General features: G+C 45.0%; 1 protein-coding gene across 2 annotated transcripts in view; it reads right to left on the bottom strand.

The window, feature by feature from the left end:
- LOC115154292 (protein KIBRA) overlaps positions 1 to 18,607 on the bottom strand; it is a 48,237-nt gene that overhangs the window by 15,004 nt on the left and 14,626 nt on the right. For both annotated transcript variants that reach the window (XM_029700366.1, XM_029700368.1), the window contains exons 8-20: positions 17,000 to 17,149; positions 16,704 to 16,774; positions 12,084 to 12,326; positions 10,487 to 10,576; positions 7,129 to 7,730; positions 4,822 to 4,942; positions 4,024 to 4,194; positions 3,590 to 3,782; positions 3,157 to 3,294; positions 2,937 to 3,001; positions 2,443 to 2,608; positions 519 to 686; positions 97 to 189 (exon numbers count right to left, since the gene is read on the bottom strand). In XM_029700366.1, the coding sequence (XP_029556226.1) occupies positions 97 to 189; positions 519 to 686; positions 2,443 to 2,608; positions 2,937 to 3,001; positions 3,157 to 3,294; positions 3,590 to 3,782; positions 4,024 to 4,194; positions 4,822 to 4,942; positions 7,129 to 7,730; positions 10,487 to 10,576; positions 12,084 to 12,326; positions 16,704 to 16,774; positions 17,000 to 17,149 (2,271 nt within the window). The remainder of the gene's footprint in view (positions 1 to 96; positions 190 to 518; positions 687 to 2,442; positions 2,609 to 2,936; positions 3,002 to 3,156; positions 3,295 to 3,589; positions 3,783 to 4,023; positions 4,195 to 4,821; positions 4,943 to 7,128; positions 7,731 to 10,486; positions 10,577 to 12,083; positions 12,327 to 16,703; positions 16,775 to 16,999; positions 17,150 to 18,607) is intronic.

Here is an 18,607-nt window from a genome sequence, read left to right as displayed (position 1 = left end):
AAAAACTTGCAAGCCGGTTTTGGCCCACGAGCCACCTGTTGCCGACCCCTGACCTATGTACTTTTGTGGGATGGATACTAAGTGGGTAGTTTCTACCTTCTTCATGCGCATGCTGCGTCTCTCTGATGCGTTCCTGACGAAAGGAGACTTCTTTGACAGAGTGGAGCTGTCACTGTCACTGCGGTTGATCTGATCATCACCCAGTAGAACGGCAAAAACAAACAGAAAGAAAACAAAGTTGGAACAAAAAGGGCATGAACTACAGCTTCCGTTGGGTTTGGGATGCTTTCCAAAGCTAAGCACAACTGAAAACAGTAGTCAAAGTGAATTGTATTTAACATTTCAGTCATTTTACAGATAACATTAAAAAACAAGGCTATAGTTAGAGGCTATATAAATAACAAGTTTGTCAATGTGTTTTTGAGTAGATATGTACAAATATAACATGTATATCTAGCATAGATATGTACTACATATGTACATGTATTTATTGTATGCACTTGAGCGGCTGCCCTCACCCGGCAGATGTACTGGCTCTGGGGCCCAGGGGAGAAAGTCTTGGAGCGGATGATGGTGTTGCCCTGGAAGAAGGCATTCTGCTGGGGAACATGATGGGGTCGACGCTCCTTTGGCCGGACCACCGAGGAGACATGGTGGTGGTGGCCAGTACTGGTCTTCTTGTTCACCTGGGGACGGAGCAGGAGAACAGTTTACAATGAAGGCTGTTTTACATAGTCAATCTTGGCTTACAAATGTACTGTTATGTTCAGTTCCAACTCTGATCAAGTCATTCATAGTCAAGTCATACAGCACATTTGTTAGTCTGCATATCAATGAGTTTGTAGAACTGTTGAGTTTGAATCAAATGAACACACGTTTTTACTCAAATACTTCCCATGAACATCTGGAAATAGGTCAAATAATATCAAATAAAATAGAAATACTACTGTGTATGAATACTAACAGTTAACCTGTCTGGGCTAGGGGGCAGTATTGAGAATTTTGGAAAAATATGTTCCCATTTTTAACTGCCTCCTACACCAACTCAGAAGCTAGAATATGCATATTATTGTTCAGGTTTGGATAGAAAACACTCTGAATTTTCTAAAACTGTTTGAATGGTGTCTGTGAGTATAACAGAACTCCTATGGCAGGCAAAAACCTGACAAGGTTTCAAGCAGGAAGTACCCTGTCTGACAAGGAGTCGTGCGTCTTGCATCTTTTTATTGAAAAGTAAGGATCTTAGCTGTAACGTGACAATTCCCAGGGCTCCAATAGGCTCTCAGAGCCCGCGAAATAACTGAAGGTTTACGAGGGAGCCTCAGGTTGAAACAGATTATCGCCTTTTGTAAGTGGATGCTCAGAGGACCTTTGAATGATGCGCGTGCATGAGTCGCTTCTGAGGAGAAATTTTATTCGGCTGTTTAGGCTCAATGCATACTCCCGGTCGGAATATTATCACTTCTCTACGACATAAATGGCATAAAAATTGGTTTTAAACAGCGGTTGACATGCTTCGAAGTACGGTAATGGAATATTTAGACATTTTTGACACGCCAATGCGCCATGCGCGAGACCGGGAAGAAGCATTCTAGAACTCACGAACAAAACGTCGCTGTTTGGATATAACGATGGATTATTTGGGACCAAACCTACATTTGTTATTGAAGTAGAAGTCCTGGCAGTGTATTCTGATGAAGAACAAGCAAGGTAAGAACATTTTTCTTATAGGAAATGTGATTTTGGTGGAGGCTGACCTGGGTGGGTATCTAAATAGCTAGCCCTGTAATGCCGGGCTATGTACTTAGATTATTGCAAAATGTGCTTCATCCGAAAAGCTATTTTAAAATCGGACATATCGAGTGCATAGAGGAGTAATGTATCTATAATTCTTAAAATAATTGTTATGCTTTTTGTGAACGTTTATCGTGAGTAATTTAGCAAACTGTTAGTAAATTCAACGGAAGTTTGCCGGGGGTTATGCGTTTTCTGAACGTCACATCCTAATGCAAAAAGCTGTTTTTTGATATAAATATGAACTTGATTGAACAGACATGCATGTATTGTATAACACAATGTCCTAGGTGTGTCATCTGATGAAGATCATCAAAGGTTAGTGCTGCATTTAGCTGTGGTTTGGGTTTATGTGACATGATATGCTAGCTTGAAAAATGGCTGTCTGATTTTTTCTGGCTGGGTACTCTGCTGACATAATCTAATGTTTTGCTTTCGCTGTAAAGCCTTTTTGAAATCGGACAGTGGGGTTAGATTATCGAGATTCTTGTCTTTAAATAGCTGTAAAATAGTCATATGTTTGAGAAATTGAAGTAATAGTATTTCTAACGATTCAAAAATCGCGCCACTGGAATTTCAGTAGCTGTTACGTAGGTGGGACGAAATCGTCCCACATACCCCAGACAGGTTAATGGAGTCTCCACTTACCCTCTCAGCCATGATTCCTGTTCCAGTCGGTTTGGTTGTCACTTCCTCTCCCTCCCATTGGCTGCTGTCAGGATATAGCCCCTCCTCTTCCTCTAGAGGTCCAGCCCCCTCTATGTGGTCATCTTCCTCATCTTCAAACACTTCACCTTCCAGCTCTTCACTGTGCCTGTAGAGGGTTGAACACAATCAGACCGACAGAGGGATGGAGCAACCTGTCAGTTATTCACCTTCCCCATTCTACATGCGAGGGGCTGTGGGGGAGGAGGGGTGGTTAGTGTGCCTCTGGGCTTTCAAAATCAACACTCAATGTCTGAGCTTATTCCCGTGGGAGAGGGGGAAGGAACAATTATTCAACTGGGGGAGGTGAGTGTGTGTGAGACAAGATCTCCCTCATTGACCGTGACGAGTACGGAAGAAGGGCCTGTCCTCTGTAGAGGTTATACTGGGGAGGAGAATAACAGGATATAGGTTCTGTTAGTGAAGGGAGAGCTCACCATTCATCCTCCTCTGGTGCACCCTCCAGACTGCCTGCTACTCCCTCTGTGGTGGGGACAGAGCTCTGGAACACACATTGTTACTCATCTGTTACATGCATTCATTAGATACAGTATGTTTCCACATTCATAACAATTCCATACAGATTCACCTTAACAGATCGATTTCCTTTTTAAATGCAGGCCATTGCTATAGATGATGAATGAATGTGTATGTTACCCTTTCAGACTGCGGAGCTGTCCCAGTCTTGTCCTTGTTATTGATCTGGGGCATGAAGGAGTAGCTGAGGAGGTTGTAGCTCTTGACACATCTCTCCCCAGAGGTGTTGACATCAGCCAGGCTTATCTGAGCACCAGCCTGCCCAGAGGACAGGGGGAAGGAAGCCATACAAGAGTTCAAAGGCAGTCTACTGAAGGATGTTACACACTGTTGTAACCAACTTCATGCTTGAGACAGTACAGTGTTAGGAAGGACAAAAAGCTCTTATCCACTAACAGCAATAAACCACTGTCATATGACTCAATGACAACACAATGTACACTTAGTAAATACACCACGTACAAATGTTTGCACTGTCTGGGTGTGGACTGTTTGTTATGTTGATGCTGAATTGAGACATGAGTGACAGACTAGCGACAGTCGTTACACTCACAAGACACTCCTCACGGCCAGACAGGCTGGTGTGGCAGATGTCCACCCTCAGTGTCTTCTGCCGCAGGGCATTGTGGGCCATCTGGAGACCGAAGACTTCGTTGACCTCCACAATGTCCTGGGGGAGAGAGCCGCGTGTCCGGAAGAGGCAGCAGGTGGACTCTGAGCACGGGAGCACCGCCACACGGATGTATCTATGGAGGAGACACACAGTTAAACACCTCAAGACAATGTACACACAGATGCGTGTACAGTTGAGGACAGACAAAACATACAGTACACTTTCAATACAAACAAACCTAATTGATGAGAAGTGGGAACAAAGACATCCACACACAGCATATGCACACAGTCATTGAAAATGTGTTTCAAATAACCAAGTAATGACAGTCATTCACTCCTAAAGCAAAGAGGAAAGGCAACTTTGCTATATACATTTTGTGGTCTGGTGGCAGTAAGAGGACGCTGCAATTGGAGAGCTGCATGACGAACACGGTGAAGCGCTTGTCTTTCACCTCGTACTTCAGGCCCAGTCTGACCTGGGCACAGCCTAGCGGTCCTCCCCTCTCCTCATAGCCCAGCAGCAGCTCTGCAGGGAGGACTGACCTGGGAAAAGTGACACATACAGGGTAAGGGTTAGATCCACAAAGCTACTATAAAATACAGTACCATGAAGCAAAACCTGGTTTGTGCTTTAGCCACCAACCTTCCATTTGAAGTCATGTCACTGATATTCTAGTGGGGACATCAGTCTGAACAGATCTGGCTACCAGACTTCAAACACCACAGTAAGTTATGAGAGGGACATGCATGTTGCCATCAGTTATGGCCCTCAGGTTCTGGGGTCAAACAGTTCAAACAAAACATAGTACTGCAGACAGCTTGTCTCTTTCTAATAGTAATAGATACATGAATAGATAAACCATCAGATCATACCTCTCCAATCTGAATAACTTCATTTACATAGACATCTAGAAGTTACTGGGTACCCTGACCTAATCCCCCAAAAATTACAACATCGTGTTTGACCTTAATTACTGTATATACTGCACGCCCTCCTAACATTAGTTCAATACTAAGAGGATCAGATAGTGCTTCATTAACACCCCCATCTTTCATTACTATCGGTGAAAGTTCAGGCTACTGAACATGGTCTTAGGTCTTGCTCCAGAGTAAAGCAATTAGGTAGACACCTCTCCTCCAGCTGACCCAATGGCCTTCTACAGTACCCACCTCGTCTCTGAGGGCTCGTACACCCCGCTGTCACCGGCCACCGACTCATCAGACACTGCTGACGTCACGCCCGTCTTCTTAGGCCCCGCCCCCACCGTCCCTCTGGCGTGCACTATGGCATCTAACGGAAGAGGAGAGGAAAACAGGGAGGAGAAGAGGAGTGTAGAGAAACACCCTGTCACAACGATGCAGAGATGCATAGCTGGAGTAAACCATACAGTTAACAGAGGGCTGAAACTTAACCCCTTCTCTCTCCCTCACCCCGGTGTGCCCCCACTGGCAATCAGGTTTCAGGTGCAATCTTTAATTCCTCACGAGGTGCACACAAACACCTACTACTGTGGATGAGGTGGAAGCCTGACCTTTCAGTCCAATAAAGTTCGTCTTGAATGGAGGTGTGCATTACATCACAAGCACCTGCTAATACAGCCCTGTCTCTGGGTCACACTGTGCAGGCTAATACAGCCCTCTCTCTGGGTCACACTGTGCAGGCTAATACAGCCCTCTCTCTGGGTCACACTGTGCAGGCTAATACAGCCCTCTCTCTGGGTCACACTGTGCAGGCTAATTCAGCCCTGTATCGCTCTCTGGGTCACACTGTGCAGGCTAATTCAGCCCTGTATCGCTCTCTGGGTCACACTGTGCAGGCTAATTCAGCCCTGTCTCGCTCTCTGGGTCACACTGTGCAGGCTAATACAGCCCTCTCTCTGGGTCACACTGTGCAGGCTAATACAGCCCTCTCTCTGGGTCACACTGTGCAGGCTAATACAGCCCTGTCTCGCTCTCTGGGTCACACTGTGCAGGCTAATACAGCCCCGTCTCTCTCTCTCTCTGGGTCACACTGTGCAGGCTAATACAGCCCTGTCTCTCTCTCTCTCTGGGTCACACTGTGCAGGCTAATACAGCCCCGTCTCTCTCTCTCTCTGGGTCACACTGTGCAGGCTAACACAGCCCCGTCTCTCTCTCTCTGGGTCACACTGTGCAGGCTAATTCAGCCCTGTCTCTCTCTGGGTCACACTGTGCAGGCTAATACAGCCCTGTCTCTCTCTGGGTCACACTGTGCAGGCTAATACAGCCCCGTCTCTCTCTCTGGGTCACACTGTGCAGGCTAATACAGCCCCGTCTCTCTCTCTGGGTCACACTGTGCAGGCTAATACAGCCCCGCCTCTCTCTCTGGGTCACACTGTGCAGGCTAATACAGCCCCGTCACTCTCTCTGGGTCACACTGTGCAGGCTAATACAGCCCCGTCTCTCTCTCCGGGTCACACTGTGCAGGCTAATACAGCCCCGTCTCTCTCTCTGGGTCACACTGTGCAGGCTAATACAGCCCCATCTCTCTCTGGGTCACACTGTGCAGGCTAATACAGCCCTCTCTCTCTCTCCGGGTCACACTGTGCAGGCTAATACAGCCCCGTCACTCTCTCTAGGTCACACTGTGCAGGCTAATACAGCCCTGTCACTCTCTCTAGGTCACACTGTGCAGGCTTGCCATTATGCAACTAAACATCTACTACTACAGGAAACCTATATCCTGCTCCCTGACGTAAACTGAAGCACCCTTATACACGGTGTGTACAAAACATTAGGGACACCTTCCTAATATTGAGTTGCACCCCCTTTTGCCCTCAGAGAAGTCTCAATTAGTCGGGGCATGGACTCTGCAAGGTGTCGAAAGCGTTCCACAGGGATGCTGGGATGTTGACTCCAATGTCTCCCACAGTTGTGTCAAGTTGGCTGGATGTCCTTTGGGTGGTGGACCGTTCTTGATACACACGGGAAACTGTTGAGTGTGGAAAAACCCAGCAGAGTTGCAGTTCTTGACACTCAAATTGGTGCGCCTGGCACTTACTACTATACCTTATTCAAAGGCACTTAAATATTTTGTCTTGCCCATTCATCCTCTGAATGGTACACATACATGTCTCAATTGTCTCAAGGCTTAAAAATTTTTTTTTAACCTGTCTCCTCCCCTTCATCTACACTGATTGAAGTGGATTTAATAGGTGACATTAATAAGGAATCATAGCTTTCACCTGGTCAGTCTGTCTTGGAAAGAGCATGTTCTGTACACTCAGTGTATATTTACATATCTTAGTGTGTTGCTGACACTGATATTTCTATGACTTGTAATGCATTTTGTGTGGATCTTAAACATATTCATTCTTTACGATTCACAATGGACATGAGGACCATACAGTCCACTATACACCAACACTACACAAGTCCATAGTAGCAGGTAATATAGTCGCTCTCCTGACATTAAAAAAAGAGCTTAAATTATATCAGATAGACAGAAAGTGACTATACCTTTAAACATCTCTCCAGCTATGGAAGTGGCATCCTGCTCCACCCCTCCAGGGTGCTGCTGCTCCTCCTTGTCCAGCCCCAGCCCTAGCTCAGTCAGCCTGCTATGCAGCTCCATGTCCAGCTCCCCACCTGGACTCCCTGGTCCCGCAAACCTCTCCCCGGAGAGAAATATAGAGTCCGTGACCAGCGGCGAGCAGGGCGGCGAGAGCGACGACATCGAAGACCTCGGCGACAGTGAACTGATCGACCTTGGCGTCTCTGATAGTCTCAGCGCCTGTAGCCTGGTTCTGGCCTCTGCTCCCCCACCGACAACACCCCCCTTGTCACCCGCTCTCTCTCCCCCAGCGACCACCTCGTGTTCGTGGATGGTCGTGATGGAGCTGGAGGGCCGGTAGCTGACCCCCGGACCGCCCTCCTGCAGTAGGGAGTCCAATTTGTTCTGGAAGTCTGGGTCTCCCAGCTCAGGCTGCTCCAGATAGATATCTGTGAAGCTCAGGGAGGAGGTGGAGCCCAGGGATGACGTGGTGGCCAAAGAGCCCCGGCTGGAGGTCAGAGAGCCACGGCTGCTGCCTGAGGAACACGACAACGTGCTGGCCGAAAGACTGCAGGGAGAGAGATGGGGAGGAGGGAGGAGAGAGGCAGAGAGGAGAGAGTTGGATGGGGAGGGAGGGAGGAGAGAAGCAGAGAGGAGAGGGTTGGATGGGGAGGAGGATGGAAAGACAATTTGACAGAAAGAAGGCATAGAGAGGGGAGATGGAGAGGAGAGAGAAAATCAGTGGAGAGGATGGGGAGGAGGAGAGAACAATACAGAAAGAAGGCAGAGAGAGAGAGAGAAAATTGGGGGCAGCAAAGAGGAGGGAGCGAAAAGCGGAGTGGACAGGGGATAAAGGGAGAGGGAGAGAGAGGACCACAGTGTTAGAAGAGCTAGGAGCGTACTCCAACCAAATTTTCTTCTCCTCTGTTCCCCCATCTTTTGGCCCTCAGTAACTTCAAACGCAGTGTCTACTCGACAGAAAACATAGTAATTAAAGCTTGGCAAGGGGAGTTTTTCTCTGCATCTCAGCCCTTTGATGTATATCAGCTAAAAACAGGATGAATTATGCATGATAAGAACAAAAACAGAGAGAGAAAGAGACTAACACTATTGTTTAAGTTATTTGTTTGATTAAACGAGAGTATGAAGAGCACCTTTTGAAAACAGCTTTAATACATATGACTCTTACAGACACTTCACATCTTATAAAACGCAGCTTCAGTGTCAGAGTCCATTTCTGAAAGGCACACTCCTGTTTCAGAGCTGAAATTTAAGTTGACTTTACAAAAACAGTGACTAAAGTATAGGACACATCTTGAGCTTTTAGAGTAAAGGTTAAATACGCAATGTCCGATCACTCTCTCATTCTCTTTTAAGACCAACAGTCCCTCATAGAACTGAATGAATCATACGAGCCACTCAGAAGATAAGATTCTAGACTACAGTATTTTATGTGAATTTATGGAGCTCTATAAATGAAAAACACTCCTTTAAGATGAGGTGAATGTAGACCTTTGAAGACCCTGGATTGAAGTTTCACTCCTTCCCCTCAAAGGGTTGTGGGTAAGCTCAAGGCACCAGGCAGGGTTGTGAGGTAAATCTAAAATGCCAATGCCGTGAAAATACTGCCCCCTAGCCCAGACAGGTTAACTGTGGAGGGCTTGGCATTTTAGATTTACCTCACAACCCTGCCTGGTGCCTTGAGGGGGCAGTATTTTCACGGCCGGATAAAAAAACGTACCCGATTTAAACTGGTTACTACTCTTGCCCAGAAACGAGAATATGCATATTAATAGTAGATTTGGATAGAAAACACTCCAAAGTTTCTAAAACTGTTTGAATGGTGTCTGTGAGTATAACAGAACTCATATGGCAGGCAAAAACCTGAGAAAATTCCAAGCAGGAAGTGGCCTGTCTGAGAATTTGTAGTTCTTTTGATTCTCTATCGAAACTACAGTATCTGTGGGGTTACGTTGCACTTTCTAGGCTTCCATTGGCTCTCTAAAGCCTTCAGAAAGCGGATTGAGGCGTCTTCTGTCTCTGGGCAGAGTATAGTAGCTCAGTTTCTCAGTGGTCTGCCTGGTGACAAAGAGATTGAATATGCGCATTCACGCTGTTTTTTTATTTTCCTCTTTGAATGAATACACTATTGTCTGGTTGGAATATTATCGCTATTTTACGAGAAAAATACCATAAAAATGTATTTTAAACCGCGTTTGACATGCTTCTAAGTACGGTAATGGAACATTTTTAATTTTTTTGACCCCAAATGCGCTCGCGCATTACCCTTTGTATAGTGACCTGAACGCATGAACAAAACGGAGCTATTTGGACGTAACTATGTATTATTTGGAACAAAAACAACATTTCTTGTGGAAGTAGCAGTCCTGGGAGTGCATTCTGACGAAGATCAGCAAAGGTAATACAATATTTCTAATACTAATTCTGAGTTTAGTGTGCTCCGAACTTGGTGGGTGTCAAAATAGCTAGCCGTGATGGCTGAGCTATGTACTCAGAATATTGAAAAATGTGCTTTCGCCGAAAAGCCATTTTAAAATCTGACATTGCGATTGCATAAAGGATTTCTGCATCTATAATTCTTAAAATAATTGTTATGTATTTTGTCAACGTTTATGATGAGTAATTTAGTAAATTCACGGGAAGTTTATGGTGGGAATGCATGTTCTGAACATCACACGCTTTTTACAAATGTAAAAAGCTGTTTTTGGATATAAATATGAACTTGATTGAACAAAACATGCATGTATTGTATAACCTAATGTCCTAGGAGTGTCATCTGATGAATATCAAAGGTTAGTGCTTCATTTAGCTGTGTTTTGGGTTTTTGTGACATATATGCTTGCTTGGAAAATGGCTGTGTGATTATTTTGGTCTATGTACTCTCCTAACATAATCTAATGTTTTGCTTTCGCTGTAAAGCATTTTTGAAATCGGACAATGTGGTTAAATTAACGAGAGTCTTATCTTTAAAACAGTGTAAAATAGTCGTATGTTTGAAAAATTGAAATGATTGCATTTGAGGTTTTGTATGTCGCGCCACGCTGTTCCACTGGCTGTTGAATAGAGTAGGACGGTCACGTCCCACCTAGCCCATAGAGGTTAAAACGTTGCCCATGTCTCCATGTAGACAAGGTCTTCTTATTCATTTTTCATTTGGAATGTGCGCATTCAGTTGTGCAATAGGAGATTACATTTTAAGTCGATACATTTAAGTGATTGTGCCTCCTGAACTGGCAGCGTGGTAGTGCTGTGTTACAGCTGGGTGACAGTTGCTGAATGTGTTGTTTAGGTGAGTGAATGTACCTCTTGAGCTGAGTGTGTAATGATGATGCCAGGCGAACCATCTCCTCCAGCTCTCTCACCAGCTTGTTCCTCTTACAGTGCAATCTCAATCTGATAGAAAAGACAAAACACCAGAAATGTTAGGTCAAAAAAAATTATAATGTAGTAGCAAGCAGAAGAAACAGGCCCTATTCTACTTGGGTAATCAGAAAAAACAATCAACTACATGACCATACAATTACAACATCTTAATACAATGTTCTTACAAACTAGAGTAATTACAGCATTATAAACAGTTAAGAGCTAAAGGTTATTTTCTTCCTCAACGAGCAGATACTTCTGACTTCAGATATTAAACCAGCTTGTTAAAAAAGGCTATTTTGCGTCCACCCTACATCCCGTTTGTGATACTCGGGTTACATATGGGAGAAAGATGAGTGGGGGAGAGTGAGATATAAAAAATAAAATGAAAGAAAATTAGAGAAGGAAAGCGGATATATGGGAAAGTAAGAGAGAAATAGAAGAGAAAGAGAGAAAAGAGGCCTAATTGGTGTAGTCCCCTTGGTTACCTCATCCAGAGCGCAGATTTCCAACCACTAAAGAGTAAGTATGGACCTTAGAGAACGCTAGTTCCAGGTAAGAGGCTAGGGGGAGGAGCTTCTACACTACACTATCAATGTCTATGATCCAATCACAACCATGAACCAGTATTGTCGTGAAAAAAGGCTATGCGGATCAAAGCATCCAACACAACAAAAAGAGCAGAGGTAACCGTGTGTTGTGTGTCTTGGAGTAACTCTTACAGGGTTGACAGACATAACATTTTGTAAACATAGAGTGCAGTGCTTTTCAACCTGGTTGACAGTAATGTTGATTGAACCCTGAAAGGAGGTAAATGTGTTTTCCATAGTTAGAAACCAGAATGAACACTATTTGTTTAGCTCTCTGTAGGCCCAGAGCCAAGGGGCCCCGTCAAACACCAGGTCCCCATCAGGGAGTAGACCTTCTGGGTGTATTTAACAGTCATATTACTTACACCATATATTTTCACTGCAGTTAAAGTACAGTAGGTTGTTATCAGCAGGGCAGTGGGCCTTGCTCTGCCTATCTATTCCCTGTCAGTGAATATACTGTAGCCTAGTTCCAGCGGGATTTCAATGGCCTCCTCTCTCCTTCACGCAATAGCCCCGCTGACCTGTTCCCTCGCTAGCATTAACAGGTGCTGTATAAATAAATGTAAAAAAATGCACTCTTTTTGCAAGGTGCAGACTAATGGAACACAAACTCAAAAAAGTGGCAAAAGTTAACTGAGAAAAGAAAGTGACTAATTTCATCTCCTGTATGTGACCATGATGCTTTCCTGGTGTGCAGCTCTGTTCCCTCTCATTTATCCCTCTTTCCCTGGTCGTGACTTTACCCAGGGAAGGAGTGATCACTATATGTCTGACAATTGAGACAATATGTCTGTAAGCCCCATGCTGACCAAGGTTTCCCGCACCTTTACTGCCCAAACAATTTAGCCTCACACTGTCCTAATTAAACAATTTATTGTTTGCTGCCCACAATGTTTGCAGCGACTTTGCACCCCGCCAAGTAGCTATAAATCCTCTCCCCTTACCTCTCGGTCAGGGCCTTGCTCTGGTTGTCCCTGGCAGCCTGCAGGTCTCTCTCAAGCCTTTTCTTCTGTGTCTCTATCTTCTCCTGGTCATTGGGCACCTTCTTGCAAGGCTTGATGTATTGCAGCTCCTTGAGTAGCTCCTCCTTCTCATTGATGAGGATGAGGCGGTCACGCTCTGGGTCCAGCAGCCCTGGCCATGCCTCACTGTCCAGCTTGGCTATCTGCACCTCGATGGTGGCAATCCTGGAGGTGGAGGGAGGAGAGCATAGAGAGTGTACATTTAATGTTCTATTATGTTGTATTTATTATGTTCTCCTTTTCTAAGGCCCTGCAATAGACTAGAGTCCAGGGGGTGTACTTGTACATCAAGCTGCCTGATGCTACAAAAACAGGAAACTGGCTCCTACGAGCTGTTCCGGCTCACACAAGCCAAGGCTTCTTGTAAGGCTACTTATGTTCTATTTAATTGTGTGGAGGGGGGAAGGTTTAAAAGAGATATGACTTATTAGGATTATAAGTCATTATAAGGGCTCATGAGCTAATCAAATGGCTACCCAGACTATTTGCATTGCCCCCCCACCCCTCCTCTTTTACACCGCTGCTACTCATTTACATGTTTTTTTTTTTTTTTACATTTTAGTCATTTAGCAGACGCTCTTATCCAGAGCGACTTACAGTAGTGAATGCATACATTTCATAAACTTTTTTTCTCCGTACTGGTCCCCCGTGGGAATCGAACCCACAACCCTGGCATTGCAAACACCATGCTCTACCAACTGTGCCACACGGGACCTCTCTGTTATTATCTATGCATAGTCACTTTAATAACTCTACCTACATGTACACATTACCTCGACTAACCGGTGCCCCCACACATTGACTCTGTACATAGTCTCACCATTGTTATTTTACTGCTGCTCTTTAATTACTTGTTCCTAATATAACTCAGCAAAAAATGAAACGTCCCTTTTTCAGGACCCTGTCTTTCAAAGAAAATTTGTAAAAATCCAAATAACTTCACAGATCTTCATTGTAAAGGGTTTAAACACTGTTTCCAATGCTTGTTCAATGAACAATAAACAATTAATGAACATGCACCTGTGGAACAGTCTTTAAGACACTAACAGCTTACAGACGGTAGCAAATTAAGGTCACACTTTTCAGGGAAGTTAGGAACCAATATACACAGGCAGTTTAAAAAAGGCTAGCCTTTGCTTTCCTAACAGAAATGTGCATCCTGTAGCACAAACTCCAAAATGTTCTGGGACACTAAAGTCCATGAAGAATAAGAGCACCTCCTCCCAGCTGCCTACTGCACTGAGGCTAGGAAACACTATCACCACTGATAAAGCCACGATAATTGAGAATTTCAATTAGCATTTTTCTACAGCTGGCCATGCTTTCCACCTGGCTCCACCGACCCTGGTCAACAGCCCTGCACCCGCCTCTCAGCAACTTGCCCAAGCCTCCCCCATTTCTCCTTCACCCAAATCCAGATAGCCGATGTTCTGAAAGAGCTGCAAAATCTGGACCCTCTCTTCCTAAAATCTGCCACAATTGTTGCAACCCCTATTACTAGCCTGTTCAACCTCTCTTTCGTATCGTCTGAGATCCCCAAAGATTGGAAAGCTGCCGCGGTCATCCCCCTCTTCAAAGGGGGAGACACTCTCGACCCAAACTGTTACAGACCTATATCTATCCTACCCTGCCTTTCTAAGGTCTTCGAAAGCAAAGTTAAACAGATCACCGACCATTTCGAATCCCACCGTACCTTCCCGCTATGCAATCTGGTTTCCAAGTTGGTCATGGGTGCACCTCAGTCACGCTCAAGGTCCTAAACGACATCAAAATCGCCATCGATAAGAGACAATACTGTGCAGCTGTATTCATCGACCTGGCCAAGGCTTCACTGTGTCAATCACCTCATTCTTATTGGCAGACTCAACAGCCTTGGTTTCTCAAATGACTGCCTCGCCTGGTTCACCAACTACTTCTTTGACAGAGTTCAGTGTCAAATCGGAGGGGCTGTTGTCCGGACCTCTGGCAGGCTCTATGGGGGTGCCACAGGGTTCAACTCTCGTGCCGACTCTTTTCTCTGTATACATCAATGTCGCTCTTGCTGCTGGTGATTCTCTGATCCACCTCTACGGAGACGATACCATTCTGTATGCTACTGGCCCTTCTTTGGACACTGTGTTGACAAACCTCCAGACGAGCTTCAATGCCATACAACTCTCCTTCTGTGGCCTCCAACTGCTCTTAAAAGCAAGTAAAACTAAATGCATGCTCTTCAACCGACCGCTGCCCGCACCTGCCCACCCGTCCAGCATCACTACTCTGGACGGTTCTGACTAAGAATATGTGGCCAACTACAAATACCTAGGTGTCTGGTTAGATTGTAAACTCTCCTTCCAGACTCACATTAAGCATCTCCAATCCAAAATGAAATCTAGAATCGGCGTCCTATTTCGCAACAAAGCATTCTTCACTCATGCTGCCAAACATACCCTCGTAAAACTGACCATCCTACCGATCCTCGAAGATGTCATTTACAAAATAGCCTCCAACACTCTACTCAGCAAATTGGATGCAGTCTATCACAGTGCCATCCGTTTTGTCACCAAAGCCCCATATACTACCCACCACTGCGACCTGTATGCTCTCGTTTGCTGGCCCTCGCTTCATATTCGTTGACAAACCCACTGGCTCCAGGTCATCTATAAGTCTTTGCTAGGTAAAGCCCCGCCTTATCTCAGCTCACTGGTCACCATAGCAGCACCCACCCGTAGCACGCGCTCCAGAAGGTATCTTTCACTGGTCACCCCCAAAGCCAATTCCTCCTTTGGCCGCCTTTCCTTCCAGTTCTCTGCTGCCAATGACTATAACGAATTGCGAAAATCACTGAAGCTGGAGACTCATATCTCCCGCTCTAACTTTAAGCACCAGCTGTCAGAGCAGCTCACAGATCACTGCACATAGCCCAACTGTAAGTAGCCCATCCAACTACCTCATCCCCATACAGTTATTTATTTTTTGCTCCTTTGCACCCCAGTATCTCTACTTGCACATTCATCTTCTGCACATCCATCACCCCAGTGTTTAATTGTAATTATTTCTCCACCATGGCCTATTTATTGCCTTACCTCCCTTATCCTACCTCATTTGCAAATACTGTATAGACTTTTCTATTGTATTATTGACTGAATGTTTGTTTATTCAGTGTTGTTTGTGTTGCACTGTTTTGCTTTATCTTGGCCAGGTTGCAGTTGAAAATGAGAACTTGTTTTCAACTGCCCTACCTGGTTAAATAAAAGGTAAAATCGACATTTTAAAAACAGTTATGAAAACTTAGGACACTAAAGAGACCTTTTACTGACTCTGAAAAACACCAAAAGAAAGATGCCCAGGGTCCCTGCTCATCTGTGTGAACGTGCCTTAGGCATGCTGCAAGGAGGCATGAGGACTGCAAATGTGGCCAGGGCAATAAATTGCAATATCCATATTGTGAGACGCTAAAGAAAGCGCTACAGGATGGACAGCTGATCGTCCTCGCAGTTGTAGACCACATGTAACAACACCTGCACAGGATCAGTACATCCAAACATCACACCTGCGGGACAGGTACAGGATGGCAACAACAACTGCCCGAGTTACACCAGGAACGCACAATCCCTCCATCAGTGCTCAGACTGTCCGCAATAGGCTGAGAGAGGCTGGACTGAGGGCTTGTAGGCCTGTTGCAAGGCAGGTCCTCACCAGACATCACTGGAAACAATGTCGCCTATGGGCACAAACCCACCGTCGCTGACGAGTCGCGGTTTTGTCTCACCAGGAGTGATGGTCGAATTCGCGTTCATCGTCGAAGGAATGAGCGTTACACCGAGGCCTGTACTCTGGCGTGGGAACGATTTGGAGATGGAGGGTTCGTCATGGTCTGGGGCAGTGTGTCACAGTATCATCGGACTGAGCTTGTTGTCATTGCAGGCAATCTCAACGCTGTGCGGTACAGGGAAGACCACCTCCTCCCTCATGTGGTACCCTTCCTGTAGGCTCATCCAGACATGACCCTCTAGCATGACAATGCCATCAGCCATACTGCTCATTCGGTGCATGATTTCCTGCAAGACAGGAATGTCAGTGTTCTGCCATGGCCAGTGAAGAGCCCGGATCTCAATACCATTGAGCACATCTGGGACCTGTTGGATCGGAGGGTGAGGGCTAGGGCCATTCCACCCAGAAAAGTCTGGGAACTTGCAGGTGCCTTGGTGGAAAAGTGGGTAACATCTCACAGCAAGAACTGGCAAATCTGGTGCAGTCCATGAGGAGATGCACTGCAGTACTTAATGCAGCTGGTGGCCACACCAGATACTGACTGTTACTTTCGATTTTGACCCCCCCTTTGTTCAGGGACACATTATTCCATTTCTGTTAGTCACATGTCTGTGGAACTTGTTCCGTTTATGTCTCAGTTGTTGAATCTTATGTTCATACAAATATTTACACGTTAAGTTTGCTGAAAATAAACACAGTTGACAGTAAGAACACGTTACTTTTTTGCTGAGTTTATATATAGACTGATGGGTTGTGTTGGGAATGAGTCATCTGGGTTACACAAGTTACCTTCTATTTGCTTCTTCATACTTCAGGCTCAGTCGCACCTTCTCTGCCAAGTTGTTGGTGTTGGTCACAAACTATATCAAACAAAAATCAAGGTGACTGACAAAGCTACATTCTGATCAATTAGGTACGCAACCAGTATCTGTGCATTGTAACCTTGTTCCTGTTCATTAGGGCACACCAAAGGAAAACATTTTGAAACGGAAAATGAAAACATTTCCAATTAGACAAGTCCAGGTATTCCCTCACAATTTCAGGCTATTGTCTTCCGTGCCAACTGAACAGACCCCCCCACTCACCTCAGCTGGTATGTTGGTCTGGGATCCGGCTTCGGAGTAGAGGCGAGGGATGGACAGCTCAGAGTTGGCCAGGGATGAGCTGCTGCCCCACAGGTCAGACTGAGAACCCACTGAGTCCAACTGGAAGCCATCCTTAAGCACCGCTAGTTTCTAAAGGGAGAGGAGACCGACGCATACAGGCTTAACAAAATCAGAGATAGTGAAATCAAAATGGAATCACGCATAGTATGTTTTATGTCCTTTGCTGTGTGTCTTATATTCACAAAGCTCCTATCCTATGGTTTAAATCTATAACACATATCATCATCATAGAGAAAGGTAGTTAGTTACCTGTATCTCTGTCTAAAAGGAAACACCAACATAAAGTGTCTTAATATGGTGTTGGGCCACCATGAACCAGAACAGTTTCAATGCACCGTGGTATAGATTCTACAAGGGTCTGGAACTCTATTGGAGGGATGCGACACCATTCTTCCACAACTTGGTGTTTTGTTAATGGTGGTGCAAAACACTGTCTGAGTTGCCACTTCAAAATGTTCAATTGGGTTGAAGCCTGGTGACTGACATGGCATACACCGTTTTCATATTTATCAAACCATTCAGTGACCACTCGTGCCCTGTGGATGGGGGCATTGTCATGCTATGGGGGCATAACCATGGTACCCAAAATAATGGCCTGCCCTAGATTTGTATACATGACCCCTAAGCATGATGGGATGTTAATTTCTTAATTATTTCAGGAACCATACCTGTGTGGAAGCACCTGCTTTCAATATACTTTGTTTCCCCCAAATACTCAAGCGTTTCAATATTTTGGCAGATACTTGTAGACGAGTACTGTACATTGCATAAAGATGTGTTTTTGAAATGTAAAACCTTTTTGCAACAGTGGCCAAAAACAGTAACCTACTTAAATCTGTGCTGTGATAAAAATCTGTGCTGATCTTCAAGGTTGTTGATAGATATCATACATGGCTCAGCACTGAAGCATGGAGTGGAATAAACCTTATCTTGACTATTGTAAACACTTCAAGTAGAAAGAGCAAAGAAGACGGCCACCGAGGCTCCCCTTGGACACAATGCTGACTGAGTAGGGCAGGCTTCATAGAGTACAGTTACATGCACAATGATTTCGATTGTGAATGGTCAGAATAATACACTGAACAAAAATATAAGCAACACGTAAAGTGTTAGTCTCATGAGCTGAAATTAAAGATCCCAGAACTTGTCCATACTCACAAAAAGCTTATTTCTCAAAAAAAGTTGTGCACAAATTTGTTTACATCCATGTTAGTGAGCATTTCTCCTTTGTCAAGATAATCCAGCCACCTGACAGGTGTGGCATATCAAGAAGCTGATTAAACAGCATGATCATTACACAGGTGAACCTTGTGCTGGGGACAAGAAAAGGCCACTCTAAAATGTACAGACTTGTCACACAACACAATGCCACAGACGACTCAAGTTGAGGGAGCGTGCAATTGGCATGCTGACTGCAGGAATGTCCACTAGAGCTGTTGCCAGAGAATTTAATGTTCATTTCTCTACCATAAGCTGCCTCCGTCATTTAGAGAATTTGGCATAAAGTCCAATCGGCCTCACAAACGC

The sequence above is a fragment of the Salmo trutta genome, chromosome 19 (genome assembly GCF_901001165.1).
Source record: "Salmo trutta chromosome 19, fSalTru1.1, whole genome shotgun sequence".
In the NCBI taxonomy this organism is placed as follows: Eukaryota; Metazoa; Chordata; class Actinopteri; order Salmoniformes; family Salmonidae; genus Salmo; species Salmo trutta.
This window is presented reverse-complemented; position numbering and strand designations above follow the sequence as displayed.